The sequence below is a fragment of the Physella acuta genome, unplaced genomic scaffold, assembly GCF_028476545.2.
Source record: "Physella acuta isolate Inbredline_101_S28 unplaced genomic scaffold, ASM2847654v3 ptg000449l, whole genome shotgun sequence".
In the NCBI taxonomy this organism is placed as follows: domain Eukaryota; kingdom Metazoa; phylum Mollusca; class Gastropoda; family Physidae; genus Physella; species Physella acuta.
Window position 1 is genome coordinate 73,221 of NW_026731968.1, and position 21,699 is coordinate 94,919.

A 21,699-nucleotide genomic window follows, 5' to 3' on the forward strand; every position below is an offset into this window, starting at 1 on the left:
AGGCTCATAACTCTGCAGACATTTGTATAAATATGGTAATTGAGTGGACTAGTTTTTAAAAATATATTTGTTGATATTACAGTCTACTTAAAAATTCCACTTATGATAGTGGTGATTAAGTGTATGTATATATCATAACTTTTATTTTACACAATATCATAATTGTAATTTTTATATGTGGGAGGTGAAGATTGTGTGTAATATTAAGGGTAATTAAATTACACAGTTGTACATGATTTAAAACAGGTTATCTTTTTGTTTACAATTTGAGGACATTCAAACTTAGTTTTTAATGCTTACATATCTTGGTAATGGGCTTAACTATTTAACTATTTAGTTTAACTATTTACAATTGTTTTGTGATTAAGTGGGTTTTATTTTTGTATGTTACAGCTGATACATTTTTAAGACAGCTATTGCCATGAACGTGCTTTTGAATATTTAATCAATGGAGCATACATTGATTGAGGCTGTAATGGGTGTATGAACCCTGCAGCTGATTTTGTAAATGTTTCATTTGGTTTTTAAGTTACTAGTTTTATACTTATGTATTGTTTTGAATGGTCAGATATCAATTTAAATGTAAGAAATGTTTCATTTAGTTTTTAAGTTTGTAGTTTTATACTTATGTATTGTTCTGAATGGTCAGATATCAATTTAAATGTAAGAAATGTTTCATTTAGTTTTTAAGTTTGTAGTTTTATACTTATGTATTGTTCTGAATGGTCAGATATCAACTTAAATGTAAGAAATGCATAATTAATTGGTAAATGAATTGTAATTGTACACTAAAAATAATATATATTATATTATTAGGCAAAGTAAAGGTACATCTTTGATAAACAGTATCCCTGCTTTTGTTATTTTTATGTTATAAGAATTGTTAAGACGTACTTTTTAAAAAAACTAAAAGATTGCAAATAATTTAATAACAAACAAGTGAGATTTATGAAATTGTTAATGTAACAATGTCATAACAATTTTAACCAACTTAGGGAATCTTTAACAATACAAAAGCATCAAATAATGCAGATTTTAAACCAAGGTATATAGTGATTGAAGGTACAACACTACATAGCTATTCACTTAAGTGTTCATTAAATTCTGTTCAAGATTTAGGCGGCTTTTCACTTCAGTCATCATCTTCCTGCTGTTTCATTAATTTTATATACTCTTTTGCTTTAATTTTTCTTGGAACAATATCTGAGGAACACAGACATAAGTTTAAGTTAAAATGGGGATTTAAGAATGTTCTAGATGCAATAAAAATAAATAATATATAAGGTACAGTAATTCTAAATTTGCTGAAGGCTGTTCAATTCTTTACATGAATAAATGGAAACGTATTGACAAGAAAGGCATGTTTTGTGCTATTTCCTTTTTTTTAAATTCAATTTAACACATACAATTTAAAACTAATAAACAGAACACAACTGCTGGTTCAGGTTTTAAAAAATCAATTTAAGACAAATTATTGTCTGCATCTCAAAACAGTAATTGCGGCCTAAAATCTTTTATCTATTAAAACAAATTATCACATGAAAACAATTTAGATTAGCCACCTTGACTTCACAGAAATAGGACTGGCTATAAACTTAAGAGGTCATATAAATGTAATGAAGTGGAAATGAAATAACACGTTACCATGTAAAAATTGTAATGTGTCCTCTGAATTGACAATTTCAGCCAAATCCTTGTACTGGAGAGATGTTTTGTTGCTGCTTTGTTGGTAAGAAAACTTGGCCAGGGCTTGAATAAACAGTTCCTGGATAACAGTAAATATTGGATCAGTGGACAACAATGAGAATAGTCTTGAATGATTCATTAAATAAGTTTAAAATTGTGTGCTGTTATTAAAATAAATGTGGTGATAAAAACTTAGTTGTGAGGTTTTTGTCTGACTTTACTAAAGATTAGATGTATCTGAAGTTTTTAAGTATTTTTGCTAAATTTTTAAAAAGCCAAAAATAATTAGATGTTTCTTTTTATATTTTAAAACTGAAAATGACAATACACATGACATAACTAAGTCAATTGGTTTTAATGTTTTTATTAGCAAATTTTTTAGTACAAAGTGGGGTTTAAAGAATATCAATGACAGTTTCTGTACAGCCAATCAATGCTTGTCTTTCGAAAGTGAAACTTCAGGTTGTAATTGAAACTTTATATAAATAAATAGAAATATAACCTTAAACACACAAATTTTTCAAGATCTCTGCATTTACACCTTTCACTTACACACAAAATGATAGGCCTAAATTAATTTTCAAACAATGAAATGAATAAAAGATGATAAAAAACCAAGTCAATAGTTGTCAGATTTTACTTCCCTTTGCTCTTTAACTTTAAGTCTAAAAAGCTATTTTAAAAAAAATTAATTCGACAACCGAATTTAAAATAATTAGTTCCACTGGGAATGGGACAGATATTTTAGTATATTTTAGTATTGCTCGCTAACCTAGAGGCATAGCTGGTTGCTAACAACAATATGGCGTCCACACCGGATGCATGACTTACGACGATTTTTTGTCTTAGTTCCAGTGACCTTCTTAGAATTATTGTTTAATATGTTTACCATGAGCAAAATGGTGGGATTTTCACATTATAAAAACAACCTATAAGTGGCAGGGCTAAATATGGAGGAAAAGCATTTTAAAATTTGGTTTGGAGAAATGAGGCTAAATTCAAAAGTTGGTTTCATTAAAATTAATAAAACTTATATAAAAATATCAACAATGTGGGTACAAAAGTGAGAGAGTAAGTAAAGCATTATTAGTTTTATCAGTTTATAAGATTGGTTCTCATAACACAACCAATTTATTTTTATTTTATTTTTAAAAACGTGACCCCTTTTTGGTTGATCACTAGTGAGAAACTCTGGTGCATAGCCGATTAAAAAATAGAACTGATTCATGGTCTGTCGTGGCCTCAAACGTAAGAGTGATATAACATGGATTGTAATGGAAAGGTGTGTCGTGCCATGGCAGTGAGTGACAATAAATTTATAATCAAGTAATTTAGTCTAAAAAAAAGGGCTAAAACCATCAAAATTAGTGCCTAATCGATTAAATATGAGGGGTCTGTGTGGTCATGTCAGTAAAGCTCATGGTTGCTAAACCAAAAAGTCTCAAGTTCGAACCCTTTGGTTGATGAGGCTCGTTAGTTGGGGACAGCCACTCTTCTTGGAGAGACAACTCCAAAATCAGACAATGACTTCATTGTAGTTTGATCTTGGTTGGACAAAGGCTATGGAACCAAATCCAAAAAGAAAAGCAGGCTGAAATCGGAGTCCATGGCCACAATGGCACATAACCAGTTGACATGTATACTTAACTGCGTTGGAGGGGATCCCTTCCAACACTAAAATTAAGAACAAAGAAGAAGAATATTAAATATGGATGTCTATTAATAGATCTAGGCCTATACATTATTCAGTAATATTCAGTGATCATGTTTAACTTGAAAATTGAGTAAATTTTAGGCAGCATTTGCACTGTTCGCTCCACGTTGCGCTAAAGGCCAACTTTGCGTGATTCGCTCCACATTACACTAAATCTTTAACCTAGGTGGAAAGCGATCTAAAAAAAAATAGATATCACGAATGCCCGATTTTTTTTCGTGTTAGCAATTTAGTGTTGATATAGATCTAGATCTAGTTTAAGTGTATTATTTCAACACCTAAGAATCTAGATGTAGTCTAGTACTTGTAAAAAAAAAACAGTAATTTGTCAGTAGTGGGTCATTTGATAGTCCTAGATTTAGCAGCAATCTTGCTAAATCAAACTGCCCTCAAGTAAATTGGTTTAACAGCTATCTAGCATGCGTGAAAGTAGATCTAGATCTAAGTCTATATTATTAATCCTATGTGAATTTTCAATTTGCTTGAGGGGGGGGAGGAAGAGAGAAGTCAAGACACAGACGATCTCGTGAACCAGAACTTGTGTTCATTTTATAACGTATGCTTAAGCCTGCTGAACTCACAGTGACCCCCGCCGATCATGGGCCGTGGTGGGATCTTTCACTCACGGGATAGATAAAAACAAATGGTAGCTGCGGTGAGGTTAATGCAATTAGTAATAAAACAGATAGTATTAGTTACCTCACAAGTTAAAGACAGTTACAAGTACTATGGACGTTTCGACCCAAGGTCTTCGTCAGCACACAACAGTGTGATTACAGATTAGACAAATAAAGACAAACAGTAACACATTTTTTGACTTAGCTCGACAGTGAAAACACGTCTTGTCTGCTAGCCACAATATCCAAAAGAAAAGACGCGTGAGAAGGACGCTTGGACACCGTATAGGGGTGGGGTTGGGGGCGTGGTGTATGCGGGAGGGGGGGGGGGGGTTGGTTAGGTGAAAGATATCTGTTCATTCAAGCCATCGGGTGCCCGTGTACCAAATTTAAGTATTAGTCGCGTTTCAGTGCTAAGGCGATTTTTGAAATTGTGGCAAAACCGAACGGCGGTTACACAAAAGTCCTTTTTTAAGTCATGCCCACTCTTGTTAAAGTGTTTGGCCACAGGAAGACCGTCTTCATTGTTGATTGATCGCAGGTGTTGGCTAACCCTGTCAGACAATCGTTTCCCCGTTTGTCCAATATAAAATATGTTGCATCGCCTGCACTGGATGACGTAAACTACGTTGCGGGACTCACAGTTGAAGTGATTTTTAATTTTGAGGGTTCCCTTCGGCAGCTGGAGTGATTCAACCTGAAGGGTGAAATGACAGGTATTGCATTTACGGGGACAAGGAGTGGTGCCAAATCTGGTGTTGGTAGTGGGTGGCAGGCGGCTGCGAACTAAAAGATCTCTAAGGTTGCGTTCCCTTCTATACACAACCAAAGGATTCTGTTGAAATAAATGGCCTAAATGGGGGTCTGACTTGAGGATAGAATAATTTTTTATAATATTTTTAGCCAAAACTGAATGAGGATGGTAGGGTAAGATGAGTTTAGTTCTATCTGACTTTTGTTTTGGAAATTGTTGAAGGGAGGCTTGGTGGTCAACAGTTGTTATGCGGTGTAGTGCTGACTGGAGTATATGCTCCGGGTATGACCGGAGTCGGAAGAACTGTAGTAGCTCATGGGCCTTGATCCAAAAGTCGTCATCATCTTGACAAATACGTCGCAGTCTTAATAATTGTGAGAATGGTATAGAATTTCTGCAGGCCGGGGGGTGTGACGAAGAGTAAAGTAGATATGAATGTGAGTCGGTTGGTTTGTAGAATACAGTCGTCCCAACGTTGGTTGTATTAAGCGATATTGTCATATCCAGGAAGTTAACAGAACTCTCTGAAATTTCAGAGGTAAATTTAATGTTTGGGTGGTAGTTGTTGCAGAATGATATGAAATCTTGCAGTTCTTCTTCTGCCATCTCTGTGATACCTAACCCATCATCAATGTACCGCCGATAAAAACATGGAATTCTGCCAGTGTATTTTTCCTGGATTTGACCCTCCAGGTAACCCATGAAGAGACACGCATAACTAGGACCCATTTTAGTTCCCATAGCTACCCCACTTATTTGGTCAAAGAACTGACCATCGAACTTGAACGAGTTGAGGTTGAGAACTAACTCGGTTAATCTAAGTATGGTATTACTGTCAATAGAGGGATGGGGGTTCACATTAAAGAAGTGTTTAATAGCTAGTAGACCGTCTTTGTGGGGTATCGAGGTGTATAACGACACCACGTCTAATAAGAAAATAAATCTCGGTTTTTTGCTAGTGAATTTTAAAGATTCTAAAGTTAAAATAGCATGGTTGGTATCTTTGAGGTACGATGGTAGTGCCTCAACTCTGGGTTTAAACACACTGTCCAGAAAGGATGATATAGTTTCAGTAGGACAGGCGCATGCTGATATAATGGGTCTACCTGGGCAACCAGATTTATGAATTTTGGGTAGTAAATAGAATGAAGGTCTTCCCAATCTACTGTCGAAAATACGTAGGCTAGATGCAATGCATATGAACGTAGGCTTTTTAACCAGTTAAATTCTAAATACTCGTTTCAACAAATGCGCTTAACCATCCAGCATTACAAACGTCTTAACTCAACATTAGATAGGAGGATAGCATCTTTGGAGCAACGTCTATACTCACACACAGCATGTAACCTACAACTCTACAACCTTATACGCTGCATTATTCACCAACTCAATCGAGATTTTTATTCCTACCTGGTGAAACATAAAAATAAGAAACTCAAAAACCTCTGCCCTACCCCTAAACCGACGGCGAACAGCCACGCCCCTTCCGATACAAAAGTGGTCTGCATACCTGACACCATCCCCCTCTCGAGTGATGAACGATCTGTCCTAAATAAAGGCTTGAAATTTATACCCCTGAGACCAACCACTGATAAATTTACTCTGCTTAGCAGCGCCCACGAGCTCTTCCGCAAACTTAAAATTAAAGCTTATTTCGACAACAATCCCTCAGGTTTTAACCAAGACAACATTGAAGATGACTTATTCTATAAACTCGCAAAAAGACAGTCGCACTGGACCCCAAATTTTTATTCCTCAAAAAACCTCAATCTGTTTATCCACCATACCGAGTACGAACTAAATAACTTCAAACCGGCCCCATTAAAACACTCCAACCTCACAGCCGGTGAATCGCGTGCGCTCGCATGTTTGAGGACCCGCACGGACATTGTAATTAAACCGGCTGACAAAGGCGGGGCTATCGTTGTATGGGATAAAGAACTGTACACAAAAGAGGCATATAAACAACTCTCTGACAGTACATTCTACTCACCGCGTCTTAAGGATGGGATCTTAACTAATAACACAGTTGTTACCAAAACTGTAAACACATTAATAGCATCTAAGAAACTCCCTAAAACAGCATCTAGCCTACGTATTTTCGACAGTAGATTGGGAAGACCTTCATTCTATTTACTACCCAAAATTCATAAATCTGGTTGCCCAGGTAGACCCATTATATCAGCATGCGCCTGTCCTACTGAAACTATATCATCCTTTCTGGACAGTGTGTTTAAACCCAGAGTTGAGGCACTACCATCGTACCTCAAAGATACCAACCATGCTATTTTAACTTTAGAATCTTTAAAATTCACTAGCAAAAAACCGAGATTTATTTTCTTATTAGACGTGGTGTCGTTATACACCTCGATACCCCACAAAGACGGTCTACTAGCTATTAAACACTTCTTTAATGTGAACCCCCATCCCTCTATTGACAGTAATACCATACTTAGATTAACCGAGTTAGTTCTCAACCTCAACTCGTTCAAGTTCGATGGTCAGTTCTTTGACCAAATAAGTGGGGTAGCTATGGGAACTAAAATGGGTCCTAGTTATGCGTGTCTCTTCATGGGTTACCTGGAGGGTCAAATCCAGGAAAAATACACTGGCAGAATTCCATGTTTTTATCGGCGGTACATTGATGATGGGTTAGGTATCACAGAGATGGCAGAAGAAGAACTGCAAGATTTCATATCATTCTGCAACAACTACCACCCAAACATTAAATTTACCTCTGAAATTTCAGAGAGTTCTGTAAACTTCCTGGATATGACAATATCGCTTAATACAACCAACGTTGGGACGACTGTATTCTACAAACCAACCGACTCACATTCATATCTACTTTACTCTTCGTCACACCCCCCGGCCTGCAAAAATTCTATACCATTCTCACAATTATTAAGACTGCGACGTATTTGTCAAGATGATGACGACTTTTGGATCAAGGCCCATGAGCTACTACAGTTCTTCCGACTCCGGTCATACCCGGAGCATATACTCCAGTCAGCACTACACCGCATAACAACTGTTGACCACCAAGCCTCCCTTCAACAATTTCCAAAACAAAAGTCAGATAGAACTAAACTCATCTTACCCTACCATCCTCATTCAGTTTTGGCTAAAAATATCATTATAAAAAATTATTCTATCCTCAAGTCAGACCGCCATTTAGGCCATTTATTTCAACAGAATCCTTTGGTTGTGTATAGAAGGGAACGCAACCTTAGAGATCTTTTAGTTCGCAGCCGCCTGCCACCCACTACCAACACCAGATTTGGCACCACTCCTTGTCCCCGTAAATGCAATACCTGTCATTTCACCCTTCAGGTTGAATCACTCCAGCTGCCGAAGGGAACCCTCAAAATTAAAAATCACTTCAACTGTGAGTCCCGCAACGTAGTTTACGTCATCCAGTGCAGGCGATGCAACATATTTTATATTGGACAAACGGGGAAACGATTGTCTGACAGGATTAGCCAACACCTGCGATCAATCAACAATGAAGACGGTCTTCCTGTGGCCAAACACTTTAACAAGAGTGGGCATGACTTAAAAAAGGACTTTTGTGTAACCGCCGTTCGGTTTTGCCACAATTTCAAAAATCGCCTTAGCACTGAAACGCGACTAATACTTAAATTTGGTACACGGGCACCCGATGGCTTGAATGAACAGATATCTTTCACCTAACCAACCCCCCCCCCTCCCGCATACACCACGCCCCCAACCCCACCCCTATACGGTGTCCAAGCATCCTTCTCACGCGTCTTTTCTTTTGGATATCGTGGCTAGCAGACAAGACGTGTTTTCACTGTCGAGCTAAGTCAAAAAATGTGTTACTGTTTGTCTTTATTTGTCTAATCTGTAATCACACTGTTGTGTGCTGACGAAGACCTTGGGTCGAAACGTCCATAGTACTTGTAACTGTCTTTAACTTGTGAGGTAACTAATACTATCTGTTTTATTACTAACTACTCACGGGATAGTAAACGTAAGCAAGCACATCATGTTTTCAATGTGAAAAAAATAAAAAAATTTAAAAGTCACTGGTACTTGTCATTCTAACCCTGGGTTCGAACTCAGAGCTCCGGGTCTATGAACTACAGTCTACAGCTGGCACACTGTTGACTCTACCACACCGGATATGTTGGAAAAGGAAAAACTAAGCATTTTCAATTACAAGTAACAAGATGGCAAATCCAACCTGCGATACGCATAGTCACTTCATTACGTAGCTAGTCTCATAACGCGAGTTGAATTACCTCCCCTGACCCGCTTTTTTATGGCCACTTTCTAGTTCGTTTTTTTCGATCACGTCTCGGCACTGTTGCTAAAAATAGCATTCGCGCAATACCATACGGGTAAATCTGTTTGGCGTCTGCTACACGTGATAGATCGTTGAATGGCCGACAAGCTGATATAAAAATTATTGCGACCGGATGCGATTTTCGTGGAAATTGAGCTAGATTTAGCAAAAGACAGCTATATTTGTGTAAAATATTATTATTTATACTTCTACTTACACAGATATTTTGATAACTGCAGTTCAGCCGTCCATTTTTCTTTTAAAATGTATCTTTAGAATTTCTGTACCTTTTGGCAATCGGTCAGGAGCATTTGCGCACTAAACCCACCCCCCTACGGCAGTTCCGATTTTTTTCCCAGTGAACTCGTACTGACCTCCCACATAGCTAAGATAGTACATTGATACTGATGGGAAAGCCTCTAAATCTGTATTCCTACTAGATCTAGATCTAGAGATCTAGAAATAAATCTAGATCGTGGAGTTTTTATAATGACTTTTAAATTGAATGTCTCCAGTTTAAGATATTTTTGTTTCAAAACATAGCTACTTTTAGTACTATATTTAAGTATTTCAAACCCTTTTGGTAGTTTTTTCTTAAACTTAGACCTAGATCTAGTGATTAGATATCTATATTTTGTACTTATAACTTGCATGCCTATTAAAATAATAATAAAACAGTTTGCTTGATAACTTCATTAGGTCATTTCATAAACACAAATGTTATAAACATATAAAAAATCACAAAACCATAGGTAATATCTGAATTCTGTAGCCTACCTTACATAGGCTAATACTGAATTAAAAAGAAATTACATTAAGGTTTGAAATTAATACAACTTGTAATTAAGAAAGAAAGCTTCAATTCCAAATACTACAAGATATAATAACAAACAATGAAACAAATTCAAAGCTTTTTTCAACCCATTTAGTCGAAAAGATTTTTATTTTTTCCCGATATTGACCAAAATAAGTTTTTAAAGCTTAGGCCTAATGTTTTTACAAACATAACTAAATTTTATTAGGCCCCTGTAAACATTAATTAAGATTCCTCTGTAGACAAAGCAATCTATTTGGCAGATGAAGTAGAGTTCATGTTTCTTGACCTCGGCATATGAAGTGATTGTCCGTGTGGTCAGCGATATTCACAGCCGCCTTTACTTTTTACCTTTAATTTCCCCAATGTATATCAGGTACCCATCAGAAATGGGTGGACTCTAATTGAATTTTATTAAACAAACATTTTGATATAGGCCTAGATCTATAATCTATAACATTCCAAACATCTGTTCTGTAGAATTTACCTTTCTGCTTCCAAATGCGGTATTTTCCAATTGAAAATTCATCACAAAACATACAATAAATTATATAAATGGCATTTTATAAATTTATATAAACTATTTACTTTCACCTTGGTGTAAAAAAATGTAGGTATAAGCAAACTGATTTCAATAGTAAGTAAGAATCATGTCTTTTCTTGCTTACTAGCTTTAAAACAAGTGAATTTGACTTTTTACCTGCGTTTTTGGTCGCGTTTCTATATATTTTATTTGCGACACTAAAAAAATTATATTTAATCAACCGATTAGGGCCTATGGGCCTATGCTAAATTAATAAAATTGGTACTGTTGGATTGCATTTTTAAAGCTCTACATTTATATGCTATTCTTTTTATAATTTGAAGAAAATTGAATTTTTATGAGACTAACTACATTACGGGTTACGGGCCACGCTCTGCGATACAAGTAGCCACTTCGTAAATTTTAATAATAGATTTTGTAGCGAGAAAATCTAAGATATTTGCCTGGATCGTTTTAGGACCAGATATAAATCTAATGCCGGCAATAATTAATTTTCCTACCGTTGCTCTTCCAGTTAAGTGTAATGCTTCCTGACTGATGCTCGAAACTTCTGGAGAACTTTTCATAATTGTTTTAACTCTTGAAAGCGGTAAAGTGTTTGGAGCTCTGTCCGCCATGTTGTTTCCTGTATAAACAACCGGTCCCACTAAATACTGGAAATATCAATTATCATATATTTTTAAAATATGGATCATGCACTAAATATAGTGATCTACATCATATAGTTAACCCACCACCCTACCCTTTATATTCTTAATTATACGTTATATAATTTAAGATGTCATATATTAAATAGGCCTACTATATGTAAAAATATTAAGTGCCTATAATAAATCTAGAAAGCACCAGCTCCACATCTCCTTCCTACAGAACATACAGCTACATTTTGTTTGGAACACCGAGCACGTAAAATGATTACTAATAGTAAAATAGTAGTCGACAGCTGATAGGAGTGGGGCGGGAGCAGTGTTTCTTCCAGACTTTTTTCTCCCGGGGGGGGGGGGGCACTTCAAATTTTCGAGGGGGCGGACTAAAATTTCCGGGAGGGGGGAGGTGGACACTGTCAAAAGTATATATTTTCTATATAAATTCTCTGGGCGGGAGTTGGGTGCATGTTTAACGGCTAGTTTTTATTAAAAATACTTTATATTACCAAAAACAAACTACCCGAAGACAATATATATTTAATTTGTAATGCTCCTGTTTTGTTATTTGCTCTTTTAAATTTAGATTGCCATAAAATTTATGGCACATAAAGATGATCTTTTATAATACTGCGTATTACTATTAGCCCACAATTGGAAAAAAATATCTTTAAAACTTTTCTTTCAGTACAATAGAAATGTTTAATACGCTAGTGGATGAGAAAGAAAATTTTAAAATAAATTAAGTGGGTGTTCGTCCAAAGCGGACACGTTTGAATATAAGGTAAAGTAGTCATCTAAATCAGAGTTTCTTCCTGGCATCCATTCGAACGAAATGAAATGTATATAATTTATATAGAAAATATATACTTTTAACAGTGTCCGCCCCCGCCCCCCGAAGAAAGTTTGGAAGAAACACTAATCTAAGTTTGTGGGTATGTCATAACTGGGGCGGGACTATTCAACTACTTACACGTTTTTAAAATAAGTATAGGCCAATTAGAGCCGTTGAAATTAGGCCTATTCGGTAAATAAAGTATTTTAACTTGCCGACAGATTTATAGATGTAGTATGTGGTCTCCTTTTCTGTGTAGGGCCTACATGACGTTAACCTCTTTGTCTATCAAATTTCTTACATTTTCGTATTTGTGTAGATATATTTTTCTAGAAATATTTTATTTGCTACGCAACAGCAGGGGTACATATGTCCCCGGGCGCCGACATTAGGGGGTGCCAAAATGGGTTGGAAAAACAAATTAAAATCTCATTTTAGGTGCAGCTTTGCATTATAAATATAAAAAATATATGGGGGGTGCAAATGGAAAGTTTGAGGGGGGGGGGGGGGTGCAGATTGAAAATTGAAGGTTTGTCTCCGAGGGGGCGCCAAATTAAAAGTTTGTCCCCGGGCGCCGGGAAGGGTCGCTACGCCACTGTATCTTATAATTAGTATCTTTAATTTTCTTTCAGTGACCTTGAAACACTTAGGACAAAATAGTTTACAATCTTTTGGAAAAAAATTTTTTTAGATTTAGCTTGACCGCAAAAATTATTTTTGTATTTTCCGATCACAGAAGATCTGAAAATAAACTTACTTTGTGTAGGTATTGAATAGTATTGACTATTGACTTTTTAAATTCAGTTCAGCCGAATCTTTATTACTTTATAATTTATAATTTTACCACTCTGTTTCCCAAACGCAAAAGTTTAATAATCAGTCTTCACTATTATATCTACTTTAGACTTTAACAAATAAATTTTATTGGATTGGTGTTGTAACTGTTACTGTTGTTTGTTGAGTGAGGACCGAGGAGTGTCTCACTGCCAAACATTTCTGAGTACTCAAACACTGCAAACAGTTACACACTACACATATCAGGACTGCCCGATTTTGTTTCATCTTAACAATTCAACGTTTACATAGTTTTAAATTAAGTGTTTTAGTTCAAATATGAGGGGTCGAGTCGGTAAAGCTCAAGGTTGCTAAACCTGCGAAAAGTCTCGAGTTCGAACCCTCGGGCAGATGAGGCTCGTTAGCTGGGGACAGCCACTCTTCTAGGAGAGACAACTCCAAAATCAAACAACTGCTGCCTTGTAGTTTGTTCTTGGTTGGACAAAGGCTATGGAAACAAATCCAAAAAGAAAAGCAGGCTGAAATCGGAGTCAATGACGCATAACCAGTTGACACGTAGCCTAATTGTGCTGGAAGGGGGATCCCTTCCAACACTAAAATTAAGAGCGAAGAAGAAGAAGAAGTTCAACACTAGGCTTAGGTAGGTAAGGCACAGGTTAAAAAAAAAGAATAGAATAGAATCTAGGGTAATCTATCGTTTTAGGTACGTAAAATCGCCCGCGACTAGTAATGTGAAAAACAGGTGACTTCTTACATTTTAATAATTATTTCACATTTTGAGGAGGATTTATGTTTTGAAAAATACAAAAATGGTTCCTTGTTTCATTTATGTACCTGTATTTAAACAATTGAATTACAACTTTTGAATAATAAATAAATGAAGACTAGCGATGTTTCCAACAGATGCAACCATGCTCATTTACTATAGCAGCCATCTTGTTTAAGTTTGTTTTTATGTAAACTTATAGCGCAAGATTCAGGGGAAGCCACTCTGTTACAAATGGCTGTTGTTTATATAGCAAATCTTGCTCGCAAACACTGCTGTTAATTTCTTGCCTATATTGATATATTTAGCTATTGATTTAGGTTTATTATTCATTTATCTATAGTATTTGACACAAGTATATCACAATATACTTCTATTAAAGCCTTAACAATGAGGTAACTTTTTCGTACATTACTAGCCGCTGGCGATTTTACGTACCTAAAGCGATAGATTACCAAATATAGGTATACTAGGTCAGACAATAGTCCTAGATCTAGCTAGATCAAACTGTTCTTAAGTAAATGATTTTAACAGATGTCGAGTAAGCATTTTCAATCAGAAGATGGCATATTTCAAAGGAAATAAATTTCTGTTTCGTTTTGTTACAGCAGGTCAAATATATTGTAATTTCAAACATAATATAGCATATTAACTTATAAGAAGTAGATTATCTATTACTCATACTGGACCTGAATTTGTATATTAGAGTTTATTAATCATATTTGTATAGGGTATTGAAAATTTTTCCTTATTTTTTAGAATGCGTCCTACAGAATTAAAAAAATATTCGTTACCCTCGGTGATCCGCATAGTCACTTTGAAATATAGGCCTAGTGTATTGAGTATTCTGTATGTTTTAGATAGAATATCGACCCAAGTTTATTTTAAAATTTAATTAATCTATTCTTTTTTAATTCATTAATTTTTATAGAATTTATTCAATTGTTTTTTTGTATAGGCCTATTCTCCACAACACTTATGGGACAGCATGCCAGAAAGATAGAGCATTCGGTCGCTAGCCAGATGGCTCAAGTTTGGATCTCAGTTCGGCTTTGTGACCATAGGACATCTCTGAGTCCACCCAGCTCTGATGGGTATCTGACTTACATTGGGGAAGGAAAGGAGGCTGGGCATAGTGCTGACCACACCATCCCTACTCATACTAAGGTCAAGAAACATGTGAACTCTACTTCATCTGCCCAATGGATCGCTAGGTCTAAAGAGGAACTTTACTTACTTTACTTAAAACTAACCTTATATTTTTTTTTACTAGCAGGTGCTACTTTTTTCTTTTCAAGGAGGCGATATTGGATAAAGTTGATAGATAGTAACAATAGCAGCGGGATGTTATTCATTTAAATGGAAAATATGTTATTTAGCCGAACTACATTTTTAGAAATATTGAAGACTAGCACTACTAAAATAAGACAAGAGCATTAAATGTTTAATTGAATTGAGAAACCACAGCCATGCAAAGTTCTCAACTAGTGATTGACAATAACAAAGAGTTCTATAAATCAAAAGACATGTCCAAAAAGTGTGAAATCTGCAACAAGGTGTTTGCACGTACTGCCAATGTTGCACTACACATGAGGCTTCATAGAGGAGAAAAACCATTCAGCTGTTCAGTATGTACAAAGACCTTCAGGCGTTCTGATCATTTAAAGAACCATGAACTAATACACACTAAGTTGAAATCTCACAAGTGTGATCAGTGTAGTGAAACATTCAAGCGTAAGGATCATTTAAAATATCACCAAATTAACTTTCATGGAGCAAAGATATATTTACATGAACTTCGAAGTTATGCAAGGGGTAAAGGTAACGATGCGGAGAAAAAACAGATATTGTGCGATGTATGTGGTGTTTCGTTTGGGAATGAGAGGAACTTGAAAAATCATCTGAGAATTCACGCAAACCAAGGGAAGTACTCTTGTCAGTTTTGTGCCAGGTCTTTTAACCAAAGCTCAAATTTAAACATACACCTGAGGAAACATACAGGGGAGACACCGTACAAATGTGGTACATGTGATGAGTCCTTCACTACCTCAGCAAAGTTGAAAACTCATGTCAGAAAGCACACTGGGGACCTGCCCTTCTCGTGTGATGTTTGTGGCCGGCTATTCGGTGAAGGACACCTGCTTAAAATGCATATGATGATTCACAGCTCTGACAAGACATACAAATGCAACCACTGCGATAAAACATTCACGCATAGTAGTACGTTACGTGCACACATACGAACACACACTGGAGTGAAGCCATACAAATGTGACATCTGCGACGACTCTTTCGCTCAACTTTCAAGTCTCACCTACCATAAAAGAACACATAGCGGTGAGAAGCCGTATTCTTGTCACGTATGTGGAAATACATACACTAGAATGGCTACCTTAACGATCCATCTCACAAGACACAGTGGTCAGAAGCGAATATCTTGTCCACAGTGTGAATTCAAATGCGACACCTCCAAAAGTCTTAAGAAGCATGTTGTCAAATGTCACAAAGAGTTGAAAGATGTTGACTTGCTTACACAACACTCCCCAGTTCGAGCATCTGGTGCTTTGTACTCACATTCCATAGTCACTGATGTAACCCAGCGTCTTCAAAAAGTTAATGAGCCGCTTCGGAAAATTGAATCATTTTTGAGCCCACCTGATCAGCCACAACCTTGTAATCCACAAGGAAATGTAACTCAAAATGATGACCTTTTCGTTGTAGAGAAACCACAATGTGGTTTTGAAGTACTTTCTGACAGTGTGTTACATTCTGGTACAGTTTCGAATGACACAAACGTCACAGAAACAAGTTCAGAAACTGTGGTGGCACAGATGTGTAGTTTGGAGTGTTTGACAACAACTTGTGATCAAGTTCATTCCAGTCCAGTGCTAGTCCAAGAATTTAATGGCAATACTTATGTTCAAAAGTCTAACCTAGAGCTGCATAATTTTAAATCAAATAGTTTAACTCAGACTGAATTAAGTCAAACTGAATTACCTGTAACTTGCATAACGCCTTCTTCTTTCACTCAGACTTCACCCTATGTTATGATGAGCCACACCCCACACATTATTTTACCAGCACAGACTCAAAATATTTCAGGGCAGTGTAGTGAGATCACGCACAACACAGAAATGACAGAATCTAGCTGCCTTCTTTCATACAGGGCCCAAACTTCACCTATAACTCAATCTGGATATAATCAAAATACACTCATCACTCATTCTGAATTTGACCAGAATACGTTCATCACTCAGTCTGGATATAACCAAAATACACCCATCAATCAATCTGAATTTGACCAGAATTCACCAATCACTCAGTCTGGATATAACCAAAGTAAACCCATCAATCAATCTGAATCTGACCAGATTCCACTCATCCCTCAGACCCACACTATGAGCACTGCATCCTCTGAAGACAACCTAATTATCTGCCCTGAATCTACTTATCAGCACTCCCCAAATGTTGAGAGTAGCTTCCTTGATCCCCCATCAACACAAGTCTCAGTTGAAATTCAGGCGACACAAAAACTAACCCACAAAGCTCAGCAGCACAAAAAGCGTCATAACAAAGTCGAGAAAAATTTTGATGTGAATGTGAAGAAAGAAAATAAAAAATCTATTGGTAAATCAGACGCTTTAAGAAAAAGAAAGAAACAACAATGTTTAGGAAAAACTTCAAGAAATCTTCAGACTAAAACTGGGAATTCCAAAAATTCAAAAAATCAGAAAAGAAAAGTTTTAAGTGGTACAAAGAAATCTAAACGTCAGAATAAAGAGAAATTGGATCCTGCCTTTTCTCAGTTAAATCATTGTGAAAATAGTCGCAACAAGCCAGTTGAATGCAAAGTCTGTGGACAGAAGTTCTCACGGAGAGGTAACCTCACCACCCACATGAGGCTGCACAGTGGGGAACGCCCGTACTCTTGCAAGTTTTGTGAGAAAAGGTTCTCGCGGTCCGACCATCTTAAAAGTCATATGCTGCTTCATGGGGGAGATAACTCCTTCTTGTGTAATCACTGTGGTGAAAACTTATCCACCCTTGGCGAGCTATCTAGTCATATACAGGACAAACACGGGGGAAGAAACCCATTTGCTTGTGGTATGTGTTCGTTTTCTTGTCTACACATCGGGGAGATAAAAGATCATATAAAAAACCACCTCGGGAAAGAAACTTTCACTTGCAGTATTTGTAAAATGGATTTTTTTAAAGCTAAAGATATGAAAAAACATATGCTTTCTCATGAAGGACAGAGTCCGTTTACGTGTTACGTGTGTCAGAAAACATTCCGGGAAAGCTCTTGCCTGAAGCTGCATATCAGGACCAAGCATACGGGGGAGAAATATTTTAAATGTGGCGTGTGCGAGAAGACGCTGGTGACTGCTGCTAAGCTGCAGAGGCATATACGCAACCACAGCGGTGTACGTCCATACACGTGCGAGTTCTGTGGTAAAATGTTTATAGATATCTGCTTGTTGAAGATGCACGTGAGAATACACACCAATGAGAAACCTTTCCAGTGTAAGCACTGTGACAAAAGTTTCACCCATCGCAGCACCCTGCGCGCTCATATCCGCACTCACACGGGCAACAAGCCGTACACGTGTGAGATTTGTGGAGCCTCGTTTTCTCAGGTGTCAAGTCTGAGTTATCACAAGCGAAGGCATGACGGTCTTAAGCCTTACTCCTGTAAGATTTGTGGAAACTCGTACACACGTTCAACGACGTTAAGCATACACCTGACCCACCACACTGGAATAAAACGGGTGTCATGCCCAGAGTGTAATTTTAAGTGCGACACACCCAAACACCTAAGAAAACATCTAGCCGAGGTACACATTGAAACAGATGTACCAGTTCCTGAACATGCATTCGTCCAACCCCAGTTTGAAGAAAACATGCAGTCTATAACCATTGATCAAAACTGTCTTGATCACACTTTTCAAGATCTGCAGCAGCAACAAATTGTATTCCTGCCTCAGTTAAATCAAGTCGGTCAAACATTTACTCTGAACGACCCAAATTTCCCAGAACCTTCCGCATATGAACAATACCAACACTTTGAGCATAGAAATTTTGTACTGCAGGACTACCAACAGCCACACTTGTATGAAATGTCGTCAGTTCCCAACAGGTTTTTTACCCCCAGAGAACAAACGAACTAAAACAAGGTCAGCTTAACTTTACACATTTTTTTACAAGCTTTAAACTCAATCTTGCACTATACAAGTAAATTGTGATTCATTTCTGTTAAATGACTGTATTTACAAATATATTTTTTAAATGTGACGTTGGTATATCAAGAAATGCTACATTTAATCATGCTTTAAATATTGTGTTAAAACTATATGGTTTTTTTTTATTTACATTTTTAAGATTCATTCCAGCACTTATTTGTATCAGTTTTTTATTTGATATTATTTGAGAAGATTAATTGTATTAATAGAAGACATATTTATATACAAAAATTTTATGTGAATGTGATATCTATTTGATTTAAAAAATATTAAGTAATTACACGTAATTTTTAAGGGATGTGTGGTGCTCAACACTTTTTCAAACGTATTTTAATTATTAAAGAGATGCTAAGTCATACAAGGAGTTTTTTGTTCAACTCACTATCAAATAAAATTATTTTTAACCTTGTTATATATAAGTTTTTAATTGGGCTTGACGTGATAAAGATATTTTAGTTTGCCTACAATTTTATAGGCTAAAATGTGCCATATAATTACTACAATGTTTATTTTTTACTTTTTTGTTGTTTGCAACCTTTAAATGTTAATTTTATTTAGATGTAAAATACAGTTTTCATGTTTATAATTGGTTGTTGTTTTTTGGTTGTGAATAAAATAATTTATGTCAATATTTTTATAAAGCCGGGCAGGATCACCACTTTTGTGGAAGGGGGTCACACTATTAATCTACTTACATGTGTACCAGTAGTGGTTGGTTAAACCATTGACAACAAATATGTTCATCAAGCTTTAATCTATCTTCTCTTATATTTTCTTTTATTACATTTAAACAGTTATAGTCAAAAATTGCTATGTGAATTGATTGAAGTTGATATCGGAACAATGTCATTAGCTAAATCAATACAAAAAAGTAAATGTATTTATTTAAATTTATTATTATTGCTGTAATCAATAATAAGCACAATAAATATTATTTGTATTTGCTACATATTTTGCTAACTATCATTTATGATTATTTTTTCTATTATGTTGTTTGTATACCTACATTCGGAGAACAAAATCTCTTGTATCAAAACAGATATACTGTTCGTTTTGTTGTTTCCTCACTGCCCGCTTTTGACCTAAGAAATCGTGTTTGTAACCATTCCATTTGCAATACTTCGTTTTGTCCACTTCCTGTTTTTTTCAATACTTTATTATTAATCATAATTGTTATAATGTCAAGCACTACAATAAATATTTGTATACAAAAATTCAAAATTTTCTTTTTTTAACTGGTTGGGGAATTCTATGTAGACATTTTCTTTTAATTTACTTCCATTATGTTTATTGTGGTTTATTAAAGTGATGTTGTTTAATGTTTTAATGAAACAATGCTTAAATAATATGATTTTAAGTTATATTAAAAGCCATATTGGGTATCCTAAGTAAATTACTTTAAAGTTGTAATTTACAAATACTATAAAGAAATTTAAATTACATCTTAATAACAAATGCTGTGTTGAAAAAGTTTTATTTTCAAACAGTTATGATCCTGTGTTAGTACAATATATAGTTTTATAAAACTTCCAAGTTAACAAAACAAACATGTAAATTAAAAAAAAATGTTTAATCAAACCAGCCCTATGTAAACATTCAGCTAAATTTATTCCAAAAAATAAACCTTTGTAATTTCTTATATTATTGTCAACAATGCAAGTGAGACAAGGACATTATTTTTACAACAGTAATATAATGTCAAATATTGCTCAGATTTTCAGTATTAATATAAAAAAAAAATTACTAGTTAAAAACGTCATGACATGAAATATACAAAAATGGTATTTCTCAGTTGTACAACAAATACAACATTAAATTTGTAATTTTGTGACATGTAATATAAAAACAGAAGTATAGTATTAAAAAAAAAACTCCAGAAATTAATAAACCTTATAATCGATGTTAATCACCGGTCTATAGTGCATAGCTGGTTACTGGATTTGTAAAACAAACTGGCCGTAAATGTTTTTACTGACTGATCAACAGCTTGGGATAAGCAATGCAGTGCTTCATCACCTTTATTGCCACTCTTTCTAAAGTTGTAAAAATTGATTGAGTGTGTGTATGATTCATATGACAGGGCACATACAGTTTACCTGTGTCTATACCCACAGTATTTTTAAGAGATTGTGATAGATACCACAGTACACTACAAATCTTGACTTCCCCAAAAGAGAGTGTCGTATGTCTGACATGGATTGACTGTCATTGCTAGACTGCATGACATGTCTGACATGTACCTGGTCAATATTTCACTAACATTTATCATTTGCATGGAAAAAGAAAAAAGTCACATTACTAGAAGAAACAGGTAGTATGTATTGAGCATTCTTATCATCAAAACAAATCATGCACATCTACAAGAAAACAACAGTGAGGAGATCAAGTTCTTAGGGGGAAAAAATATAAATTTTTAAAATGAATTATTGTTTTTAAGTCATGGGATACAAAATACTTTGTTTTAATAAATGTTTTCCCTTGTGGAAACCAAATAGTGGTTATGCCAATAGATGTCTTAAAAACATGTATATCAACATTGTAGGAATATAAAACTTGAAATACAATTTGCTTTGCAAGAATAAATTTAAGTGGAATTTTGTATTTTTTAAATAAAATGAATTGTGAAAAGTTCTTTCTTAGTAATACATGCTGAAAGTAATAGGTAAAATTATTAGCCTCAAAATTTTTATGAAAAATACTTTTCTTTAAAATAAATTAGTGATAGCTAAAATTATTTTACTCTCTAATAAAAAAAAAAATTAAACAATAAATATTTGTTAAAATATTTTAAACTAATGTAATAAAAGATTAAGCAGTACATAACCATTTAAAAAATTTAAAACAATTTTATTTGAGTTTTGTTTTTGTTTATCTTTTTTATTCCCCCATAATAAAAAAGTGAAGAAATCTGTTTAGCAAAATCGCCAGCATCTCTACCGATACAAATCATTCCGTTATTCACAGAATGGGGAATCGCCGCT

General features: G+C 35.3%; 2 protein-coding genes across 2 annotated transcripts; one reads left to right on the forward strand and one right to left on the reverse strand.

Annotated features, from left to right (window-relative positions):
• Positions 1-923: 923 nt before the first annotated feature.
• On the reverse strand, positions 924-11,070 carry LOC131943240 (chromatin accessibility complex protein 1). Its single transcript, XM_059303259.1, has 3 exons — positions 10,939-11,070; positions 1,645-1,765; positions 924-1,203 (listed from the first exon to the last, which is right to left on the reverse strand). Exons 1-3 carry the CDS (start codon positions 11,053-11,055, stop codon positions 1,133-1,135), a joined length of 309 nt encoding a protein of 102 aa, XP_059159242.1. The 5' UTR covers positions 11,056-11,070; the 3' UTR covers positions 924-1,132.
• Positions 11,071-14,450: 3,380 nt separating this feature from the next.
• LOC131943230 (zinc finger protein 761-like) lies at positions 14,451-19,899 on the forward strand. Its single transcript, XM_059303246.1, has one exon. The coding sequence runs from the start codon at positions 14,948-14,950 to the stop codon at positions 18,644-18,646; it is 3,699 nt and encodes a 1,232-aa protein (XP_059159229.1). The 5' UTR covers positions 14,451-14,947; the 3' UTR covers positions 18,647-19,899.
• Positions 19,900-21,699: the final 1,800 nt, after the last annotated feature.